Source organism: Canis lupus, chromosome 22 (genome assembly GCF_003254725.2).
Source record: "Canis lupus dingo isolate Sandy chromosome 22, ASM325472v2, whole genome shotgun sequence".
NCBI classification, from domain to species: domain Eukaryota; kingdom Metazoa; phylum Chordata; class Mammalia; order Carnivora; family Canidae; genus Canis; species Canis lupus.
Window position 1 is genome coordinate 2,256,647 of NC_064264.1, and position 25,108 is coordinate 2,281,754.

Below are 25,108 nucleotides of genomic sequence, written 5' to 3' on the forward strand. Positions count from 1 at the left end.
CCCTGAATCCCATACCTTTAAGTGATAGAAAGTTGTAATAGAGCCTTGCCATTATAAAATATTTAGGGCTATTCCACTTAATTGTATGGTTTGTGTACTGTCCAAAGACTCCTGCCAAGGATGCGAGTGAGGCCTGAAATCCAGCTCACATTCCCCTCTCCCCATACCAAAATATGTGCCAGACGGGTGCAGGGCTGCATCTGCCTGGAGGATGAAGTTACTTGTTCCTTACATGAAGGTTCTATTTGCTGGTTAATCTGTGCATCTGCTTGATTGCAGCTGTCCCTTTCTCCAGCTCTTACCAAAACATCATATAAGCTAAAAGCAACCCTGAAAGTAATGACAGTATTAACTGAAGTTCATTATGAAAATTACTTTGAGTTGTATAGAAACTATCCAAAAATGATTTGTTGAAAGAAAAGTTATGGATCAATCAAATTTGAAATGAAGCATTATTATAGAGCCATCTCCCTGGTAATTTACTATTAATTTCAGATTTACACTTCTAGAAAGTTTGAGATTGCTTGTAAGTTTTAACTGAGGTCAGTTCGCTAATAGTCCCATTTCCCTTGCCACCACTTCAACTCTATCTTTTGGTTAGGATAATCTGATATGAGGTAGACATTTTTTTGCCTTTATTCCTTTAGTACTGTTTGTGGTGGAACTCATGATAGTGACTTCTGGAAGTTTTTCTAGTTTGATTTGAGGGTTAAGCCATAGAAAAAAAGAATATATTTATTTTTTAAACCCATTCCATTTCACTAGTTTTCTGGTTTACTGATTTGTCTAGTTATTTATTTATGTGTCTGTGTAATATATAATTTCCATAGTCCTGTGAGAGATAGATGGAGTGTTCCTACCTAAATATATAGGACAAAGCTTAGAGATGTTAATTGACTTGGGCACAGGGCAAGCAAATGATGAAGCTAGGCTATTATCCCTAAGCTATGCTTTTATAAAATGCTGCATCCAGAATTCTTTTAGTAGAATTATTTTAGTCTGGTTGGTGTATAAGGCAAATTAAAAAGTCCTTGAACACATATCTAATGGCTTATTGGTATGTGGGTGTGTGTATCTCTGGAGCACCTAGTATAGCACTTTGTATGTACTAAGTGTTTAATAAATAGAGTCAGTTACACACTGCTTGTGAGTCTTCCAGTGGTTTTGCCTCATTCCAGAGTAGTGACAGGACAACTACAAGTGGACTGACGTACTTTTCACACATTCTAGAGTTTGTTTTTTATTAGATAAGTAGAGAAATGTCTAGCACCTAACTAAATGCCAGGCACACATGCAGACTACTTCACTTGACCCTCACAGCCAGTCCTGGGACTGTATATTGTTCTCTCTAATTTAAAGATATGGTCCTTAACGCCCAGTTTTCCTTATATCTAGGTCTACCTAATACCAAAGAGACTGTGACTTCTGAAACCACCCGCTTAGTATCTGAAGAGTATTCCAAATAGCTTATCACACAAAGGCCTTCATAGGCTGTGTATATATGTTTATTTACTGCTAAATAGATACAGCTGTGGATTGTACCATTTTAGCATTAGGGAAGCAAATGCTGGCATGGGAAGATCTTAATCCTGGGGCTAAATATTGCAGCTGCCGCTGCAGCTCAATACCAGCAGGGGGCCAGAGTAGTGCTGGAAAAGTGCGACAAACCGACAAACCGAACATTCCCAGCTCTAAGAGACTACTCTGGTGTTTTGGAAATAAAGCCAATAGGAGCAAGGGTGTCACCTAATTTTTGTTATTCAGCTTCCTCCTTCCTAAAAAAAACAAACACAAAACAGGAGATGGGCAGCATAGTATAAGAGAGAAACCAGAATAATTCAGATAATCTATTACCTTACTGAAGTTAATTACAGGATCTTTCAAAGATTTCCAGATTTGGCCTAGGATTAGCAATTAGCAGACAATTAGAAACATAGGTGTGGTTTAAAAAAAATCTTTATCATTGAAATATAGTTTGACATAGTGTTATGTTAGTTTCAAGTGCACAACAGGAAATGTGTTTTCCACCCTATCGACTACACTTCATTTCTGTGCAACCTCTAAAGCATTTCTCCTGTAGCACTTCTTCTATATATTCTGCTTGTATGAGGCAATTTGAATATCTTTAAGCAACTTGCAAGGCCACAATGTTAATAAAGTTCAAAATGGAAATGATGAAGAGGAAGAGCTAGGGTTATCTATGGCATGGGTCGCATGACAAGCCCCTAAAGACTTTAAACAGGTTCTTTTCTTTGGGGTCCCTTAACTGGCTGATGAAGGCCAAAGGCTATTAAAGAATAAATCAAATGTAATTTCTAGGCTGTGTGCAGATGTAGTTGTGATACTTGGTATTTATACTGTGGTCTTTACAAATAGAGCAAAACGGAAACAAAAGTATGAATGAGAAGTGAAGAAGTGAGAATAAGAGAGAAGTAAATGCCACTAAAAAACCCAAAGACCAGTAGTTACTCAAATTAGCAAAATTGCAACCATAGGTGTGCAGTACATTTTAGCATACTCCAACACATGCATATGCATGTACGTATACATACATCTTACAATGGTAAAAGTAATAGTCATTTCTGTAATAACACTTGTTTTGAAACAAGTGTGTTCCAACATGACTGATCTGTAGGGAACAATTGGGCATAATGCACATTTCTTGTTTGCTTTTGTCATGTATGAGAAGTACTACATGAATGCAGAAATTGCCCTGCTGAACCAAACCACATAGGAATACAGAAAATGTACACATGCACACACTTAAAACACCTACTAGCAATCTCACTGTACCATGTGTTATGAGACATTCAACACATTTGGTGTTAGAACCTTCCAGCTAATATCAGATGGCCCTATTTCCACTATTTCACAATAACTCACAAGCTACAACTCTTCTAACACCCACCTTCATTAGCAAGTGCCAGTCTTTTTCAAGGTAAAGTGTCATATTTATTGTAGTATTTATGTACTTTTTAGCCATTTAACATACGTAAAGCTGCTGTTTTTATTAGGTTCCTACCTTTTCTCAAAAAAAGAAAAAAATGGCTCTGATGAAATTTTTGAGTATTGAGTTTCAATACTGCTGTACTTTGCTTTTTGTCTCTCCAGTGTGATCACAGGCCTCAGCTAAATTAGTATGAGCAAAAGCAGGGAGGCATAAAGTGAGAAAGATACAAAAGAACCTAGAAGATACAATTAGAAGGTATGAGAGACAGGATTAGAAAGAAAAGATATGATCAGAACCTAGGAGGAGCCTGAGGACCCAAGCATCTTTGACTTCTCCCTTGGGCAAAGATAACAGTCAACCCCAGAATACAAAGGACCCTATTGAGATGCATCCTCGGTGAAAGAGACCAGATTTACCCTTATTTGTTTGGAAGAAGCAGTTTAACCCGGGGGCTTAAGTGATACACAAAGCAATGAAGCCTGTTAGAGACAAAATCACAACAGCAAGTCCAGATTCACTAATTTCTGACTTTGCTTAGTAGACAACAAGAAGTAAAATTATTAAAGCCAAAGAGAACCTAAAATATAAGATAGGTAGTTGTACTGTCAAAGATATTCGAGTCTGAGAAATCAGGGCTTGTGATTTCCCATCTCCTGGACACTCCCAGCCTCCTGAATATGATTCCCAAACAAGTGGACTGTGTCAGCAGGAAAGCTCTCAATCAGGAACCATCCACAATGACCTTCTCAGTGTGATTTGGGGGGGATGGGTGATAGGAGAGATTCTCCCAGAGATTAGAGACTAGACTCTGGGGCAACCAATTTGGTGACTAAAGAACTCATTTCCCTTCCCAGACAGGGAAGCTTGCTCTTCCTGTCCAGCAAAATATCATATACATTATAGACTGATGTTTCCTTACTTCCCTTTTTTCATGCAGGAGTATTTATTGCTGGTGTCCATTTCTTTTTACTTTGCCCTGTTTATTAGATGTCTTGGAGTAGGGGGTTTAAACTTACAGTTAAGCCGTAGGGATGGTTGACCATAAGGAGCTGCCTCAAACTTGATTGAGAAGCATATAATCAATAGAGATATTGGAGCGGGAAGCAGTAAACAAGTTAGAGCGAGGGTGAGTGTACTGTTAGTCACATTTGGAAACCTTGCCCAATGTTAGGCAGAGCCATTGTTGAAAGTGTAGATGTAGGAAAAGGGTAGATGTAGATACTAAACAACCAGGTTGAACTTTTTTATAGGATAGTTTTATATAATGCACGAATGTAACTGAGTGACTCCAACTGCGTATGCTTTGAAGGTCAATCATAGTGCAGATAATTTCACCCAGCATTTCACGTCATTTTCAAAAGAAGAGAAAGGCTTATCTCACCAAAAATAATCTTTTATTTGCCACCATTGGAAGTGACTGTTACCAGCTTTTTACTCTCAAATTGGTAATTAAAGGAAGCCATTATCATTCTTTTTCAATTCATAGTGGAAGAGAAGCTCTTCTCTACAAAACAAGTCAGCCAAGATAGCAGAAAGAAGAATCAAAAATTTTTAAAGACCAGTTTTCTACCCCTGATGAAATGATTGATTTAGGCAAGGATCATCAGTGAAGACTGAAATTTTTGGAGGAAGCATTGGTGGAGAGCTTCATCTTTGCATCTTATAAATGATGTCTCTATCTTACTAGCTAGTCAAAAAGGAAAACAAGTCTTTTCAATAAATTTGCTATTATTTTCTTTTATTACCTTAACTCATAGAAATATCTTATTTATTATTTTAGAGGCTTATTGTATTTTCCTGGTTTTTTGTATGCCTAGTAATTTTTGACTGGATGCCAGACATTATGAGTTTTATGCTGTATGCTAGATTTCTTTTTTTTTTAAAGATTTTATTTATTTATTCATGAGAGACAGAGAGAGAGAGTGAGAGAGAGAGAGAGGCAGAGCACACGGCAGAGAGAGAGGCAGAGCACACGGCAGAGAGAGAAGCAGGCTCCCCAGGGAACCCGATGTGGGACTCAATCCCAGGACTCCAGGATCATACCTTGGGCTGCAGGCGGCGCTAAATCACTGGGCCACCTGGGTGCCCCTGTGTGCTAGATTTCTAAAAATGTCTTCAGATATTTTTAATTCTACTCTAAGATGCAGTTAATTTATTTATAAAGAATTTTTATCCTTCCTGGATGTGCTTGTAAGTTTGATAAGGAAGAACCAGAACAAGTTTTGATCTAGGACTAATTTAGTCCCACTGCCAAGGCAGTGTCTTTCAGAGTTTCCTACCCAATTTCCCATACATTTTGAGATTTCTTCACTCTAGCTGTAGGGAACAAGAACTACTTCTAGTCCCTGTGTGAATACTGTGAATTCTTCAGCCCGATTCTTTCTATTGGTTCTTTTCCTGTCCTTGGAGAGTTTTCTCACAGACGTGCTAATCAGTTTGCAGATGAAGATTTGAAGAGAAGCCTCTGCAGACCTGTGGGACTCTCTTTGCAAAGCTCTCCTCTGTATTCTGCTCTGTGAATTGTGGTCACACAGGCCTTCTTGAATTCCCAACCCTTGTCTCTTTAACTCAGGAAGCCTGCCACGCTCTATTTGGGTTCCCCTTCCTGCTCCGCAGCCTGAGGCAATAATTACCTTGTTTCCCTTCTCTCAGGGATTACTGGGCTGAGCTGCCTGGTGTCCAGTGTCTAAAAACCATTGTCTTACATATTTTGCCCAGTTTTTAAGTTATGTAAGGCAGAAGAGCAAATTCAGTGCCTATTCATCATATCCTGAAACAGAATTACAGTCCACTATAGTTGTACTTTTTAATTTATCTGTTCAAATAATTTTTAGAAGAATGTACTTTTAAATTTTCAAGTGTTGATACTGTTGGTTCAAAGCCTATTTGCTTATCTGTTAAAAATTTTTAAAATAACTTTTAGTTTTATCATCTTGTTTTCAGAGAATGAAGCTTGTACCATTTCTCCTTTGGAAACCTTTATTGGTGTGTGTGTGTGTGTGTGTGTGTGTGTGTGTGTGTGTATTAATATATGGTCACTTTTTGTGATTTCTTTGTGTGCATTTTAAAAAATGGTGTTTGGTAGGAATCAAATATAAACTCACAATCCTATTAGTCTTGGTGTGTATTTTGAATACTTTGTTTTTATTTTGTGCCTTAGAATCATAGATTGATATAATGTCTCCCAATATTAAAGTGATTTTTAAATAATTAACCTCATAGTCATTCTAAGCACTATCCCTACTAATTCTGAATTTCTTAGGTATACTAGAACTCTTTGAGTATAATCTTGGACTCAGGAAGATACAAGGCACTTACTATCCCCTGGTGATTTTAGGATAATATCCATTTAACATTTTTTAAAAAGATTTTATTTATTTATTCATGAGAAACACACAGAGAGAGGCAGAGACATAGGCAGAGAGAGAAACAGGCTCCATGTAGGAAGCCTGATGTGGAACTCGATCCCGGGACTCCGAGATCATACCCTGAGCAGGCATATGCTCAACTGCTGAGCCACTCAGGCATCCCTAACATTTTGTTTAAAGTAGGAAATAAAACTCTTAAGTTTAACAAAACTACAAATTAAAAGAATTATTGGCAGACTAATTTCTAGTCTTCTTTGGTGCCTATTTCTTAAGTGTTAACCAAATTGCCTTATAATATATTTAAATTTTAAAAGTCTACTGTAGGGACACCTGAGTGGCTTAGTAGGCTCAGGTCATGATTTTCGGTCAAGAGATCTAACCCTGCATCCAGCTCCAGGCTCTGGACTCTGGTCACCAGTGATGATGCAGTGTCTGCTTGAGATTCCACTTGAGATTCCCTTTGCCCCTCTCCCCCCACTTGTGATATCTCTCTATCTCAGAAAATAAATAAAATAGTTTAAAATAAATAAAAGTCACTTTAAATGAACCACCTTAAGAAATATCCCTGGGTATTTATTTATTTATCCCTTAAGGGTATCCCTGGGTGGCTCAGCGATTGAGTGCCTGCCTTTTACCCAGGGTGTGATCCTGGAGTCCCAGGATTGAGTCCCGCGTGGGGCTCCTGGCATATGTTTCCAATCAAAATTCTTGGGCTCTTCTTCTGATGACAGATCACTCAATTAGAGAATTGACAGTAGTTAGTAGACCTGTTATGTTTTAATCTTTATTCTCTGCAGAACTAGAGTATCTCTAAGAATATGAGCTTAAATAAAGTGCAAGGCAAAAATCTATAAATAGCTGGTTATTACCCTTAAGAAAAACAAGCAAATAAAGCTTGGCTTTATTTCTTAAATTATATATCATGTGTTTAATATATATTCCCTAATATACACATATATTTATTTAAAGATACATATTTCTTTTTTTTTAAGATTTTATTTATTTATTCATGATAGACATAGAGAGAGAGACAGAGACAGAGACACAGGCAGAGGGAGAAGCAGGCTCCATGCCAGGAGTCCCACACGGGACTCAATCCTGGGACTCCAGGATTGCGCCCTGGGCCAAAGGCAGGCGCCAAATGGCTGAGCCACCCAGGGATCCCCGGGAGGGGGACATCTAAACAAAGTAATTATATTTGGTTTGCACATAAATAGTATAAGCTGTTCTACTTAATTTTTTTGGTGTCAAAATTATTCTGTGTCCTTTGTAATTTTCTCTTTTATAAGTGCAAATGTTGGATCTCGGTTTCAAAGTATGCCCCTATTTTATTTTATTTTTGGTTTTTTTTTTTTATTGGAGTTCAATTTGCCAACATATAGCATGACACCCAGTGCTCATCCCACCAAGTGCCCCCCCCAGTGACCATCACCCAGTCGCCCCCAACCACCCACCCACCTTCCCTTCCACCACCCCTTGTTCATTTCCCAGAGTTAGGAGTCTCTCATGTTCTGTCTCCATCACTGATATTTTCGCTCATTTTCCTATTTTAAAATACGTTAAACTTTTACACACTTAAATGATAAATACTCTAATTCTAAAATCGTCCTTGCTTTTTAAAGTCTGAGATTAAATTCATGATACTTGAGTATCTCCTTGCTACACTTTTATTATCAGGATTGGGAATTCAGCATCTTCTTCTCTGGAAAACTTAACAGATCAGCAAATGACTCTGTTATTATCTCTATCAACACACCTTTGTCGGAAACTTGCCTTTACGATTTTCAGCAGCATTGTCAGGCCATTTTAATCTGTGGACAAAATGCCACACATGAGCAACTATGGGATTTAGAGAAAAATACTTTGCTTATCCCTCTTTGGGGGGGGGGGGGAGGTGGGGAGGGAGCAGGTTTTAAATTTGCCTGCGCTTAACTGCTCCACACACATTCTTGCACACATTGTGGTGCCGCACAGCTGGGGGGAGGAAGAGCAGGGGGAGGCCGAGGCAGGCTGGTCAGACCAGAAACAGAGCCGCCCGTGACAGATGAAGAGAGGAGCGGGGCCTGGAATCCGAGAGCCACAGGGAGTGGAAATTTACAGCCGCCCTGTGCAGCGAGCGCTCCAGTGATCACTTTCTGCTAACGTTTTCCGGTGGTGACTGTTACTCTTCAAAGACAGAGAGAGAGAGAGAAAGTCAAGACGGGACTGTGGAAACTCCTCTCCCTGTGCCTCTTTTGGTCTGAGGAGCCCCCCTCTATTAAATGGAAGAGAAAGCGGCCCCGTGCAAAGTGCTGTGAGCCCGGGAAGAGCTGTCTTCAGCACCTCACCATGTGTCCTCTTGCAGCTTAGCCGAGCCTGGACATTGCTGTGACATTCCGTGAGTATCAGCTGGGGCATCTCCACCAGCCCCTAGGAATGGAATTGATAAGGTAAACTTCAGTGTCAGTTGAGGTCTTACAGCTTGTTGCTTTTGCATTCGTTTTAAACCCTGTTGTTACCTTGTTCCTTTGTGCTTGAAGAACTGCTGTTACTAGGAGAGGTTTAAAAAAAAAAAAAAACCGACAACAACCACAAAACAATACTTCTCTGTTGCCTAAGGCGCTTGAACCATTACCAACTATTCTGTGTCCATGGAATATCTTATTTTGGAAATGGGTTTTTATTTACAAAGAGTCTCTAAAAATAAAACAGTGGCAGTATTACCACTTTCCCCGTTTCCTTTTCCATTGCATGAAAATTCAAAAGTTATCTCTTTCTGCTCTATTGTCAGTATATTTCAAATCATCGTTGTGATGTTTGGCACTTTCCATTATTATAAATTACACCATTTCTACCCTAATTTGAATGGAAGTGTTAATGATACCATTAACTAAAAGGACATGTGATTTAAATGTTGAATGCTTCTGCTAGACCTGATGAGTGACACATGATTTTTTTTCAAAGTTCTGTGATGAATATAAAAATTAGATCCATTTACATATCAAATTTACTATTTGATACAAAACAAATGTACATGGATTTCAAATTAAGGATTAAAACAGTTATTTTGTTCTTTCTTTTAAGATTATTTATTTATTCATGAGAGACAGAGAGAGAGAGAGAGGCAGAGACACAGGCAGAGGGAGAAGCAGGCTCCATGCAGGGAGCCCGATGTGGGACTCGATCCCAGGACCCCAGGATCATGCCACGGGAGGAAGGCAGACACTCAACCACTGAGCCACCCAGGCATCCCAGTTATTTTGTTCTTAAAGCTGATACCAAGCTCTCATATAACATTGTTACTCTGCTAAAGAACTGTTACAGCCAGATGCATATACCTATACAAGCAATGCAGCAGAAAGAAGAAAAAAGAAAAATAGTCTCGTAAAATATGTATCACATCCAAGAGAAACTTGATTTGTACAACCTTAACACAGGACACTGTATATTAATTTTTTATATGTCTTTTTAAAGTATCAGTGGAAGACACGTAATCATTCCTCTGTGGGAGGAAGGAAATGTATATTGTTAGCTGCTAACCTGAGTCATTGCATACAGATGCACCATTCTAAGCAAAGTTTCTAATTTACTCTCTGCCAGCCTCAGAAAATATGTCCATCATTAGTGATTCAAGTGCGTCCCTTAAGTTTCAGAACAGCTTAGCTGAAATGAAAACTTGAATAGTGCCAGTAAGCATATCAAAAGGGTTTATACCCTAGACATAATATATAAAATGGCTGTATTTCCTCTATGTGTACAGAAGCCTGTAGAACAGGTTTGGCTTTGTGGCTTTTTTTTTTTTTTTTTTTTTTATTGCCTTCACCTATGTATAAGAAGAAACTCAGCTGGTGTTGGGAAGATTTTTCCAGACCAGTATCTAGTACTTAAAGTCAAAAGCAAGTAAAATAAAGATATTATCACAAACCAACTTTTCTTCTTTACAGAAATTCCCATCCTCAGCCTTCTTAAACAATGGAAGATCTGCACACAGCTTCACAATTGTCAGAATAATTTTTTATTTTGAACTGTTAAGTCGTTGGTATTATCTTAGTGGTTTCATCGTTTCGTAAGCCCATAGGAATGTCAATATGACAATAAAGAACAAATCATTCCCAGTTTGCAAATGTTTTGACTTCAGAAGTTTATTATAAGTGGGTTGTTAGGAATTTGAGACCCATCTTCCCTGGAAAATAATTTAACAAATGATTATTTGACTTTTATTATAGCCTAAGAATGTATTTTAGTCACACTATAGAAAAACTATTTCCATCCTGAAAAACAGTAGAAAATCAATTCTAGTAATGAAACTAAATGTAAAAAACAATTATGTTGAATAAGACATTATTTTTATTTATCCTAGATATCAATGCTTGAAGAAAAGCAAATTTAATGAGATGGATGGGTTTCTGGAAGGATGCTTATAAACAGCATTTCTAGGTACTTTTGAGAGCTCCCAAGGTTGATTGCACACCTTGTATGAGATCTAATCTCATATTACAATTTGTGATTTTTATTTTCCTTGCTATTAGCATATTTCTAGCCATTGCTTTCATGCTTATCACCCATTTCTGAAGTGTAGCTCAGTGGCACGTAAGTAGGTACCTAATAAATAGTTACTAGATGAGGACTAAACCTTTTCTTCAGTTCACAAAAATGGAAACTGAGTAATTTTTCTAATATGTCTAAAAAAGGAAAGGGATTTAGGGGCATATGATTTTCATTATGAGAAAGATATGGCCTGACAAGCATTGACTGAGTTGTGAGACACAAATCAATACTAGTGCAGAATAGGCCTAACCAGTAAGAGCAAAAGGGAAGACTTTGGTGTGACTTGGTGGCAGCCCTGAATAAGTAGGGATGGTAATGAGGGAAGGGTTTACAAGCTTGGTATCTTGCGTACATGGGACATTCTGAAGTAAGGTGTCAACTTTATGTATTTGCATAAGCATACTTGGACCCATATGAAGAAATGAGGCCTATTTAGAAAGCTCAAAGTAGGTCTATCCAAATTAAGTTTAGTTGCACTGGTCCTACAAGTTCCTCTAAAGTATTCGAGTACAAAATTTAAAAGTTGGTAATGTAATAAAGGTATTATAATGAAATAAGCAATACAATGAATGCAGAGTACACTTAGATTATTTTTAATGGCAGAAAACCTTTTTCCTTTTGATCAAGAAATACTTTCTTTGTTCTACTTCAAAACTATAAACCTTGTCTTGATAACTAACAATATCTAACCAAAATTTGATGACTGTTATACATAATGTGTATGTGCTTACAGGAAAGACTAAAAAAAGAAAAAGTGAACTTTGTGCTTCCCTTGATAATTCTGTTGTGAAATATAACCACTTGTGAATTTATTTTTTTTAATTTTTTATTTATTTATGATAGTCACAGAGAGAGAGAGAGAGAGGCAGAGACATAGGCAGAGGGAGAAGCAGGCTCCATGCACCAGGAGCCTGATGTGGGATTCGATCCCAGGTCTCCAGGATCGCACCCTGGGCCAAAGGCAGGCGCCAAACCACTGCGCCACCCAGGGATCCCCGACTTGTGAATTTAAATAAGATCTGATGCTTTAATTACAAGTACTAGTTTTTGAGAACACTGAACTAGTTTCAGACCTCTGCTATAAATGAGATTGTGATATTCTAATATAGAATTATCACTCATTGGCAGTCACTAATAGTTAGTAGATAAAGAAAATTTGGGCAGCCCAGGTGGCACAGCGGTTTAGCGCTGCCTTCAGCCTGGGGCATGATCCTGGAGTCCCAGGATCGAGTCCCACGTCAAACTCCCTGCATGGGGCCTGTTTCTCCCTCTGCCTGTGTCTCTGCCTCTCTCTCTCTCTCTCTCTCTCTATGTCTTTCATGAATAAATAAATAAAATCTTAAAAAAAAAGATAAAGAAAATTTTAGCTCTGACAAATGACTGGGGCTATCAACAGAATCACTGTGAACTTAATGAGTGAGGTTACTGGTGGTTTTTCCTGGAATAGTAGTCTAGTAGGTTATTATTTATAACAACGAATAAATTAGCAGTTGTACGTCTTCCTAGTAACTTCATGTACTAATTTTATTTTTAAATTATTTCACTGGTTACAATACATTAGAATTCAGAAGTGGTTCCCAATGGACATGGGTTTCTCTTCTTATTAAAGAGTTTTTAGTCTGATGTCTGACCAAGGCTTCCAGATAAATGAGGGTGCATTAAAACTTCTCACGAGTTTTCCATTTCTATATAAATCGTCCATTTTTAGTAAAGATCTTCAAACTGTGTTAATAAAACTTGTAAAAACAAAATCGTTAATAGTCATTTTGAACTGAGAAAAAGAATGATCAGTGAAAGTCCTTATTTATACTTTATTGTCTACAGATTTTCACTCATTTCTGTAGGTTTTCATGTGAACTATTTAATCGTGGTGCCTTCTAATTACATTTAGCCTATATATTTAAAAATAGAATCATTAAAGGACAGAAGACATTGATTGAATGATACTTTGACATATATGCTGTAATGGGTTTGGTGTCATAACATGTATTACTAGAATAATATGCATTGTCATTTATTATCTCTGTGAAGGCATTTCTAAATTATGACATTGTCAGTGGAGGAAGAAGGGACTACTTGGATACAGCAAATACAATAGAACCTGTAGGTATATTTTTTCAGTTTTAAAATATACCTTAAATCAAATGCACCCATTTAAAGAGAACAGTCTTAATGAATATTGACAAATGTATACACTCCTGTAACCTCCATTTCATTAATTTAAAAAAAATGGATCCTACAAGCCCAGTTACCTGCCACACATGTACTTTGATTATATCATTTCTATCTGTGAGTTCTGTTTGGAATGCAGATAAAAGAATGGGGATTCTTGAACTTCAGTGATTTTTTTTTTAATGTAGTGATAAGCTTATTTTAATTTTTTCAGTTTAAGAGAAGGTACTTATGTCTAAAGTTTAAATTAGCAAGCTCTAAGAAAGAATTTTGGAAATGTTCCTCTCTCACTCATTGTTGATTGTAGCATAAACTTATGTGAAAGGAAAGAAGGCTCATTTTGGAGTTGGCTTTGTTACAGTGAGTTAGGAGTTTGGTTACTTTTTATAGTTTTACCTATGGAAATCTTGAGATTTTTCTTGGCCTCAGAGATAAATTTCTCAGTTTCTTAAACTTTTGTGGGAAACCTTTGAAATTAGAACTATTTTTGAACAATACAATTGGAGGTTAAACTTAAAGGACTGGAGATACTCATTAGCCACTTACAGATAGATGTTTATTTTCCTTTAAATATTTTAAGGAATAAAAACAAGGGAATTCAGTGTTCCAAATGACCTTTTCTCTTAGCTTCCCCATCTCTCTTCCCCCGTAAACACTCCTCTGCACTTATGTCACTGAACATAGTCAGATGACTCACTCGAGTGATTGACTTTGGGCCATCTTTAATGACGCTCACACATAAGTTAGGAATATGAAATATTTTACTGTGTATTAGAAAAGGGAATGCTGCCAAATCTACTACAAAGTCTGCAGGGCCCGAGTTCCCTGGGAGCAGAGCTGAATAATTTTTTTTGGCTTTCTCTCCGGAATCTGAGCCAAGTTCTACCCTTTATGAAATTTCATAGCCAAAGTAACAGAAATCATATTTGTTTGACTAATCCTTTGAAAAGACATGGTGATCAGATATTCCACAGTTTGAACTTTAAAACACAGTTGTTTAGTCATTAAAATATCATGTATGGGAAGGTGTTTCCATTATAAAAGAATTTGCATGACCTATTAAACGAAGTTCAGGGGAAAAATCCCAGAAAATTTGAAAGAAAAAGAAGAATTTAGCATCCGTAAGCCAATTACCCAGAGACAATCACCATTAACTTTTGTAAATTATTTTTTCTTTGCATAGATTTTGTGGACTTGTGTTTTGTTTGCTCTTAAATCTATAAAAGGGGGATACTGTTTTCAAACAACATTTACATTTTATTTCACATTCTTTGCAAAATATTTTCATAGCCAGAGACCACATTTCATCAAACCTAAGAAGTCACTGGCTGTAAGTCATATACTCTATATACCTCTAAGAAAGAAAGAAAAAAACCCTGCTAACTAGGATAAAGTCCCCTTTGTAAGAATCGCCTAAATCACCTAAATTTCTGAGATATTAAGATGTTTTTTAAAATGTTACAAAGATAACCATTATTTTAGTTTAATTTTGTTAAGACAGATTGCCAGAAGCAGAGTTACTACTAAATCAGAGGTTGTGAACATTTAAGGGTTCTGGATCCATATTGCTAAATTACTGTCCAAGTAATATTCCCATCAGCATGAGCCAGAGGAGGATGGGATCAAGGAGATGTACCAAGGAGAGGACTTCCGTTGTTTTTCTGTTTTTAGAGCCGTGTAGTCAATTACATAGGAACTTGTGATATTGTTCTCTATTTCTTCTATATGCCCCATGTATTTTAATTAAAATACCCAAGGGAAAAGTCCTGCTAAAGCATTTTGATTAGCTTGATGGTGTCACAATCCATTTGTGAGCCAACTGCCTTAGCCAGGGCAGTGGAAGGAACACTCTGACTACGCCTGGGTCATGTTCCCACCCTTTGGGGAGGGTGGGATGGGAAGTAGAGCAGACAGGTCTATCACCAGGAGAAACAGAGACCAAACAGCTACCAGAGATTTTTTCTTTTTTCTTTTACTTTTCTGATTCAGTTAATTTCTGCTTCTATTGCTATTATTTTCATCCTTCTTTTCTTGGAGATTTTTGGGGTGGTGGTTTCCTTTTTAACTTGAATTCTTATTTTTATTCCCCTATGAATTAATTATAATTGTAGATTCGTAACCTCCCACATGTCCTACCAACAATATCAAGGCTTCCTTTCAAGAATTATTTCTGATTTTCAGCATTTATTTTGTTGAACTCTCGTGGGCTTGGTTCCATCTCATCTTTTTATAAAATTTTTAGTAAGTATGCACAATCTGTTCACACATAAATATGTTGGCTAGAGATTTAATTATGAGGCTATATAGACCTTCCCTTTCAGAACTCTGTAGGTTTTCTCTTTGTTCTGATGACATTTAGTTTTATGGAAGTTCAAAGGCAACTTGATTTTTATCCTTTGTTGTTGTTAAGGTCATTTTATAGGAATGAGCTTTGAGAGTATAATGTTTGTTTCTTTTAAAGCCACAAGACATTGAATTTGGGGTGTTACTATTAATCTCAACTGGAAGAGTTCTTTAAGTGACTAGGTTTAGATCTTTTTTCTGCTTAAGCTGTTACATCGTTGTTGCTTCTGCTTCATTTTTTAGATTTATTTTTCTTGTTGGCTTCCTCCCCCTCCCCATAATAATACCTGTTTTTATAGGATAACCTTTATGTTTTCCATATCTCTGTAATATACATATTACACATAGGTGCTAAGTAAATATATTGAGTGAATAAATGTAGCCTGACTCATGTTTTACCTTTCAGTTCACAGTCAATTTTCCATGGGGTCATTTCTACTCCATGCAAATTTGGATTACTGTGCTGTATTTGGGGTGTTACCTGTGTATGTGTGTATATGTATGTGTTTTTTATCTTTCATCTTGGCCAGCTTTTATTTTATTTTTTAAAGGTTTTATTTATTTATTCATGAGAGACACAGTAAGAGAGGCAAAGACACAGGCAGAGGGAGAAGCAGGCTCCATGCAGGGAGCTCGATGTGGGACTCGATCCCAGGACCCCGGGATCATGGCCTGAGCCAAAGGCAGACACTCAACCACTGAGCCACCCAGGGGTCCTGGCCAGCTTTTAGTTTAAGACCTTTTTTTGGAGGGGGAAGTCAGTTTTGTCTGTCTCCTACAGAGAATTAATTTTGGAAGCAACCTTTCCTAACTCCACAGGGCATTTCTCTTCTTTCTTGGGCTACTCTTTTTTTTTTTTTTTTTTTTTTTTTAAATAGAGCCTACATTATTTGTTGTTTATTCTGTTTGCTCACTCTTGAAAATGGAAAAATACAACAGGGCCAGTGTCAGTCCACGGATATTTGTTTGCTGCATGGCCCTCCGTCAGCACTATGCTCGAGGGCATGTTGATGTGCACAGCCTACATGGTTTTCAGTCCCCAAGAGGCATTCCTCTAGTGTCAGGCTGTTGGACTTATATGGCATCTTCTCCTGTGCCTGATTCCTGCTTTGCTGAAATATAAAGTATATTCTAAAAACTCTGAGGTAGACTTTATGGGAAAATTACTACTACTCTTTTATCCCCAGAAGGCTCCATTTTCAGGACTCTGCCATTCCTTCTCTCTCTACCTTAAGCATTTTATCTTTGGCCATGATAAATAGTAGGAGTTAAAGATTTAAAATGGATATGGACCAGTGCTGAATCACCTGGAGCTCACTGTATACAGCTTAGCTAATTTCAAAGGGCGATGCTCTCTCTTTAAGAACCGTCTCTTACAATATGGAGGTTCCTCAAAAGAATTAAAAATAGAACTATCATGTGATCCAGCAGCTCTGCTTCTGGATATTTATCAAAAGAAAACAAAAATAGTGATGTGAAAAGATATATGCACCTGCATGTTCACTGCAGCATTATTTCCCAAGAAATGGAAACAACCCAAATGCCAATCAGTAGATGAATGGGTAACGAAAATGTGCTTGTATATGTATAATTCACCCATAAATACAATTAACCCATAAAAGAAAGGATGAAATATTGCCATTTGTCAATATGGATGGACCTTGAGGGCATTATGCTCAGTGAAATAAGTCAGAGAGGGTAGTCCGGGTGGCTCAGGGGTTGTGCGTCTGCCTCCAGCTCAGGGCGAGATTCCAGGATCCAGGGATCCAGTCCTGCGTCGGGCTCCCTGCATGGAGCCTGCTTCTCCCTCAGCCTGTGTCTCTGCCTCTCTCTCTCTCATGAATAAATAAATAAAATCTTAAAAAAAATGTCAGAGAAAGACAAATATTTGTATAAGCTTACTTATAAGTGGAATAAAAAAAAAACCTCATAGATACAGAGGTCAGATTGGTGGTTGCCAGAGGTGTAGGGGTGGGGGTGGATGAAATGTGTGTGGGGGGTGTCAAAAAGTTCAAAGTTCCAGTTATAAAAAATAAGTCATGGGGATGCAATAAATAAAATGAGATAACTAAACTACTATTAACATAAATATGAGATATCTGGATTTTCCCAAAGCATTTGGCAAATTTGTTTTTGTATCTTCAGAAATGAAATGGAAAAAAAACGTGTTAAATGATATGACTAGGTGAATTCACAGTTAAATTTTTTTTAAAAAGAACCTCCTCATTTTATAGATAGAACAAATGACCCCCAGACAAGGGTGATACTTTCTGAATCATAGTGGATCAGTTAACAACTCAGAACTAGACAGGGGTTTTAAGTACCTTGTATTTTTTTAGCAGGTAGTACTGAGTGCCAGTTGGCTCATTTTTTAAATGACCAGTAGAGTAAATGATGTGATTGGGGTGGATGCACATGCAAGTGACCAGCATGGTTGCCGAAGGAGTAGGAAGCCGAAGGGCAGCCCTGAGTTTGAGGGTGATGAAGGAAGGTGTTCAGTCTGGGGGGTCGGGGTGGGGCTGGTTATGGTGTGAGGAAAACAGAACAGTTAGAAGAGTTTCACCGTAATTTATAGGGGATTGAGGCCTGGAAGTGCATAGTTTGAGATGTAGGTCTTGATTTCCCTTGTAACATGGACCCCAGAATTGAGTAATAATGATCCTATGAAATTTTAAAATATTATTAAACTAATTTTATATTACAGTTATTATAGTAAATAAGTTCACTTAAAATGTGAAAATAACAAATTCAAAAAAGGAGTACTATATTGAAAAGGCATTATACTGTGTGTCTTTCCTCTATTATATAATTCCATTACTCCTGAAATTTTTACTTTCTGTGTTTAATAGTAAACTCCAAAAAAAAAAAAAAAATAGTAAACTCCAAAAACCAAGGATTATATTTTTCTTGTTCATGGCTCTATCCCAAGTATTTAGGATGGTGCCCGTGCTTAGGACTTAACTCAGATTGTTCAATGAATAAGTGAATGAATAAATGAACAAGTTAACAGGCAAATAAAAAGTTGGGAGACAGCAAATCAGAAATGGTGGCTAATACCATGTTAACATGGGAGTCCTGAAAACATTTGTAGTACTACCAGAATTAGCATTAGAATTAGCTCAATACATTGAGAACTGAGAGAGCAATAGGTAATGGACAAAAATCATGTCATCTCATATATATGATGCCATACTCTTATTTGTACTCTAATTTGATGTCAGGGAGCATTTAGTTGAAATTATCACAGTCGATTATCTTTTCCTTAGTGCAGTAGAACTACATGAAGAAATAGAACACAAAACATGTAGCCTTAAAAAAACAACAACTAAGTGTTCTAACTTTAAGTATTTAACCTTCAAAGAATAAACATATGTATTTTTGAAAAGGCAAAAGGTGTAGGTGATTCAAGGAGACAGAAGTGTCTAGGACACTTAATTAAGACAATATCATGTCTCACTATGCCTTTCTGTTTTGTGTAATAATCCATTTATTATATCACAGAACTTTCTGTAATAATAGCAGCTAAACAGTATAGAGTACTTTACTTATACAAGGCCCTGTGCAAGGTGCTCTGCTTACCTTTAATCCTCACAACCCATTTGTGATGTTATCATCTCCATTTACAGGTGAGAACACAGAGCCTTAAGAGGATCACATCCTGTTTGCAAGATCATTCAGGGAGGAAGCAACAGTTGGCTTGCTCTGTCCGACTACCTAATGATTGTTTCGGTACCCACCCTATTACCATAGTATATATGCTTTTAAATATGCCCCCAATTTCATTTATTTATGTGTAGGGCTGATTAATAAAGAAAAGTTCTAGGGAACCAGAATTGAGAAACAGGAATCTAGGGGAATTAGGAATTTAGAACTATAGCCATGGTTATGCCACTGATTAATTGCATCATTGTTAATAAGAAAAATATTAAGAAAAATGAAATTAACCCAAATGTCCATCAATAAGGTATTAGTAAATTATATAGTAATTTAATAAATTGCCACATAATAAAAATTATATGATGTATCTATATAATAAAATACTATATAAAATTATTGTAGTAGATCTAAATGTATACTCATAGAATGATATTCAAGATATTAAAACATGGGGAAAAGTTACAAAATACTGTTTTCTATTTTTGTTTTAAAATATATTTATTTTTACATGTATGAAAAAATTCAGAAAGCACCTGGGAAGCTCAGTCAGTTAAGCATCTGCCTTCAGCTCAGTTCATGATCTCGGGGTCTTGAGATCAAGACCCACATTGGGCTCCCTGCTCAGCGGGGAGCCTATTTCTCCCTCTCTCTCCGCAGCTCCCCCTGCTTGTACTCTCTCTCTCTCTGTTAGATTAATAAATAAAATATTTTTTTAAAAAAAGGAAAAAATTCAGGAGGAACATATACCAAACTGATATATTTGTTATCTCTGAGCTGTTGGTTAATGGTAGACTTTGATTTATTGTATCATGTTTCTGTAATATTTGAAATATTTTTGCCAATAACTGTAAAATACATGAATATGCCTCTCCTAACTGGAGACTTCAATTATAATTTTCTCCCTAAATACTTACATTACAGTAGGGCAATGACAGCTATATTCAGCTTTCTCAGTTCTATGTAAATAGATGTTCTCAAAAAAAAAAGAATTAGTACTCCTTTCCCTCATTCTCCTTAACCCTCCACCATGGTAATCTTCATTTCTTCAGTGAGTATGGCCAGCTGAATATTTGAAGAGTAAATAAATAACATTCTAAGTAATTTTATATCTCAATTTTGTGATTGTCATGGGTAGCATTAAATATTGTCTTACCACGGTATGTGGATCCCAATCCCAATTTTGTTTTACATGTTTTATTTTATCTGTCACTGTCGTTGTTGTCATCAGCAGCAACAGCAGCATCACTCTCATTAGTTAATTTTTAAAAATCTAGTTTTAAATATCAACTTATTCTCTACTTCTTTTCCTGTTGGGGATTCTTTCCCTAATCCTTGTATTTGCATCATAGAAAAAGTTTTAAACTTCAAGTAAAAACTTGTAGGCAAAGGTTTTAAAATCTTTATCTTAAAATATTGACATATATTTAAATTTGGGTTTTTTTTGACATATATTTAAATTTGATGTGAAACTTGATGAAACTCATTTTAGTTTGATCAGTATTGATGTTTCAAATTACTGAATTAAGCTTATTGAAAACACCTAAGACATTTTGGTTTAACAGTTCAATTACATTAAGAGTTGAATTAATTGCAAACTGTATATATCCAGTATAGTCACAGTGGAAAACAGATTGGAGGTTCCTCACAAAGGTAAAAATAGAACTACCCGGGATCCCTGGGTGGCGCAGCGGTCTGGCGCCTGCCTTTGGCCCAGGGCGCGATCCTGGAGACCTGGGATCGAATCCCATGTTGGGCTCCCGGTGCATGGAGCCTGCTTCTCCCTCTGCCTGTGTCTCTGCCTCTCTCTCTCTCTCTCTCTCTCTGTATGACTATCGTAGATTAAAAAAAAAAAATCAAAAAAAATATTAAAAAAAAAATAGAACTACCCTCCAGCAATTGCACTACTGGTTATTTACCCAAAGAATACAAAACAACTAATTCAAAGGGATACATGCACCTAGATGTTTATAGCAACATTATCTACAATAGCCAAATTATGGAAATAGCCTAAGTGATGTCCATTGATTGATGAATAAATAAATATATTTTATATATAAATATATGTAGTGTATTATATTATATATATATAAATATAGTGTACACACACACAATGGAGTATTGTTCAGCTATAAAGAATGAGATCTTACCTTCTGCAATATGGATAGATCCAGACAGTATTATGCTAAGTGAAATAAGTCAGTCTGACAAAGACAAATACAAATACAGTATGATTTCACTCATATGCGGAATTTAAGAAACAATACAAATGAGCAAAGGAGAAAAAAAGAGAGCAGGAGAGAGGCAAGCCAAAGAACAGATACTTTTTTTTTTAAGACATTGTTTATTCATGAGAGACAGAGAAAGTCAGAGACACAGGCAGAGGGAGAAGCAGGCTCCTGCGGGGAGCCTGATGCGGGACTCGATCCCAGGACCCCAGGATCACACCCTGAGCCGAATGCAGATGCTCAGCCGCTCAACCGCTGAGCCACCCAGGCATCCCAAAGAAACAAATTCTTAACTATAGAGAAGAAACTGATGGGTACCAGAGGGGTGGTGGATGTGAGAATGGGCGAAATAGGTGATGGGGATTAAGAAGGGTGCTTGTGAGGAGCAATGAGTGTTATAGGGAAGTGTTGAGTCACTATATTGTACACTGGGAACTAACATTACACTGTATGTTAACTAACTGGAATTTAAATAAAAACTTCGGGAAAAATTTTAAGAAGTTAGATTCATGATTTTTATTTGCTTATTTGTTTGTTTTAGCATTCTATATTGGAAGAAGAGATTTCTATAGATGAAAAAAATGCCTTTGTTTAGTAAATCACCCAAAAATCCAGCAGAAATTGTGAAAGTTCTGAAAGACAACTTGGCCATTTTGGAAAAGCAAGACAAGAAAACAGACAAGGTACGAACTAAAATGACAATATTATTATTTAAGTGCATATATTCCAAAACCAAAAACCCATGTAAAAACTTGTTAAAGGATCCCAAATATGGTCTGTGATGTGCACATGAGGTCCCAATAAATACATTTAAATTGATTTCAGGTTTTATTCAGTTGTTGAGCCTGTTGCCTTGAACTCTTGGCTCACTATCTTGAGCCTCTGATCAAACTTGGATCCCTCTAGACTACAGAACTTAAAAATCTAAGGCGTTACACTGGTACATAATGTTATACTGACCTGAAGGATAGAACATTCTTATTTATAGATCACCTGATAGTATCTATGATGGTAAAACCTCATTATAACATTTTTTTAAAGGTCCCACTAAACAGGCTTTCCTCATGGGTAAAATTTTTTCCTAGTATTTTATTCCTTCAAAGGGATGTTGGATCCTTCATACTCAATTTCTCTCTAAAGTGACTGGTTAGTTTATGGCAAGACAAGAGATCTATAAAATAAATATTATTTAGTATCTTTCCATCCAAGTGTATAAATGATCTTGTATTCTTTAGTGAGGCAGAAATATATTTTTTGTCCTACATCTTGTAAGAGATGTAGAATGTATTTTTAATTTTTGCATACTTATAATATTGAATTACAATTATACAATATTTGTATTGGCTCAATTAGAAAGAAGATATGACCTTCATAAAAGAGTAAATATAAATGGCAAAAGACAGAAAAAAACAAAAAGATACTCATTCTCATTAGTCAGGAAAAGGCCAATTAAAGCCACATACATTCATATTACACACCTGCTGTCTTGGCAAAAATGAAGACTATCTGGTGATATTAAGTGTTGGCGAGGGTGGAGAGCAATGAGAACTTTCATCCATGGTGAAGGATAAAGCATACATTGTTGTCACTGCCTTAGAAACCAGCTAGTATCATCTGTCAAATATGAAGATGTGCCTGTGCCAAAACCCCGCAGTTCTCCTCGTAGGTATTAACTCTAGAAATAGTCTTACACTAGTGTACCAGGATGCATGTACAAGAGTGTTCATACATTGATTGCTGTTCATAATAACCCCTCAATGGAGGCAACCCGAACGTCCATCAGAGGTAGCACTGATGAACTGTAGTCCAGCCATCAGTGGAATACTTGAGAGCAATGAAAATTAAAGCACTGCTGCCTGGGTGCAGCTGTCTGGATGGATCTCACATTTATAATACTGAGTGAAAAAAGCACCTCATAAAAGGGCACAGGTGCTATTCCAAAAAGTTCAAAACCATCAGAGTTGAACTATATTATTTCAGGATGCAAACAGTTGAGAAAACTATAAAGCACAGTAAAGAAACGATTGTCCTAAAAAACATAAACATACTTCTAGTTTGGAAAGGTTGCATTCAGGTGACTTCAGGGTTTCTGAAAGTATTCTGTTCTTTACCTATGTAATGGTCACACAGATGTTTGGTTTGTAATTACTCTTAACCACATGTAATTTAAAGTACTCTTCTGTGAAAAAATAAATAAATAAAGTACTCTTCTGTGGATAAATCTCACACTCAAAGAAATTTGCAACCCTTAATGAATTAATGATTGTTTCAGTCAGATCGTAAGATGTATCTGGAAATTGTTTTTTTTTAAGTAGTGTCATGCTACTATGAATTCTTTTTATTTAATATGTCTTATTCTCTTTATTCCCATATTTAGTTATAATGATTACAGATCTATACTTGAAAGTAATAAAACTGTATTTCTTTAAAAATATTCAGCAGATTAAATTGTAAACCTTTTGGCCTGTTCTCTTTTGCTCACCTGTATTAATTTGAAAAAGATTTATTGAGTAAATAAATCTTGAGTAAGTAAATAAGATCACCTGATAGATAGTAAAATTGAGTAAGTAAATACCATAGAATTTGCCTCTTTAAAGTGTACAATTCAGTGATTTTTAGTATTCTCACAAGGTTTTACCACCATCACCAGTATCTAATCCAAGAATATTTTCACCACCCCCAAAAGAAATTCTATAGCCGTTAGGAGTCATTCCTCATCGTCCCCTCCCCAGGCCTTAGTACCCACTAATCTACTTTCTACTTCTGTGGATGTCCTTATTACTCTTTACAATATAAAGAAGTTTTTTGTTGTTGTTGTTTTTAAGTTTCATAGAGAGCAAAAAAAAGTAATGATCATGTGGGAGAGACAAGTAGATTAACAAAGTTTAGTGGGTTTTGATAATTTGTGTGTTTGACAATTCAGTTTGATTACATAGTCCGTTAAAAAATCAGTCATAGGAATTTGTTGAAAAACCTTAACAAATGCTTTTAATAAACAGTAGCTACTGATAAGTCTTCAAAACAGTCATTTTGATTTTTTTTAAGATTTTATTTATTCATGAGAGACACAGAGAGAGAGAGAGAGAGAGAAGCAGAGACATAGGCAGAGGGAGAAGCAGGCTCCATGCAGGGAGCCTGACGTGAGACTCAATCCTGGAACTCCAGGACCACGCCCTGGGCAGAAGGCAGGCGCTAAACCACTGAGCCATCCAGGGATCCCCTCATTTTGATTTTTAAGAGTAAAATTTATAATGACTAGATTAGACTATGTCTGAGTGTCTTTTAAAGAGTGTTTCAATTATGTTGACCAATAGAACGACTAGAGATTTTTTATATAAATAAATTTTTGCAACATTTTTCCAAAATAAGAAAAGCAATGTCTGCAAAACAGGTTTTTTTGTTTGCTTGTAACTGTACAGTGTTCCTTGTTCATAAAAAAGCAATCCATGAGGTGGGGTTTTTTTTTTTGTTTGTTTGTTTGTCTGTGGCTTGAAAATTTTCATTCCTCTTAACTGTGAGCCTATTTTCTGGTCACCAGGCTTCAGAGGAAGTGTCGAAATCCCTGCAAGCAATGAAAGAGATTCTATGTGGCACAAATGACAAGGAGCCCCCCACAGAAGCTGTGGCCCAGCTTGCACAAGAGCTCTACAATAGTGGGCTGCTGGTGACGCTCATTGCTGACCTACAGCTCATAGACTTCGAGGTAACCCATCTGTAAAAGGATGACACTTCTGTTCAAGCTTAGTGCTTATAATCATAAATAGTTGACTTTGACTTTCTATTATTACTGTTCATATACTATATAAAGGCCCAGTATTTTTCTAAAAATTCTCAAATTTCCTTAATAAAGTAAGAAGAAATCTTAT

At 36.6% G+C, this 25,108-nt stretch overlaps 1 protein-coding gene across 9 annotated transcripts in view; it reads left to right on the forward strand.

The window, feature by feature from the left end:
* CAB39L (calcium binding protein 39 like) overlaps nt 1–25,108 on the forward strand; it is a 108,803-nt gene that overhangs the window by 27,159 nt on the left and 56,536 nt on the right. For 3 of the 9 annotated variants that reach the window (XM_025478375.3, XM_025478371.3, XM_025478372.3), the window contains 2 exons: nt 21,784–21,925; nt 24,781–24,945. In XM_025478375.3, the coding sequence (XP_025334160.1) occupies nt 21,815–21,925; nt 24,781–24,945 (276 nt within the window). In that variant the 5' untranslated portion in view covers nt 21,784–21,814. Of the gene's footprint in view, nt 1–8,264; nt 8,748–18,914; nt 19,090–21,783; nt 21,926–24,780; nt 24,946–25,108 lie in introns of those variants that run through there. The other 6 variants (XM_049099475.1, XM_049099476.1, XM_035704445.2 and 3 more) reach the window with 5 other exon arrangements.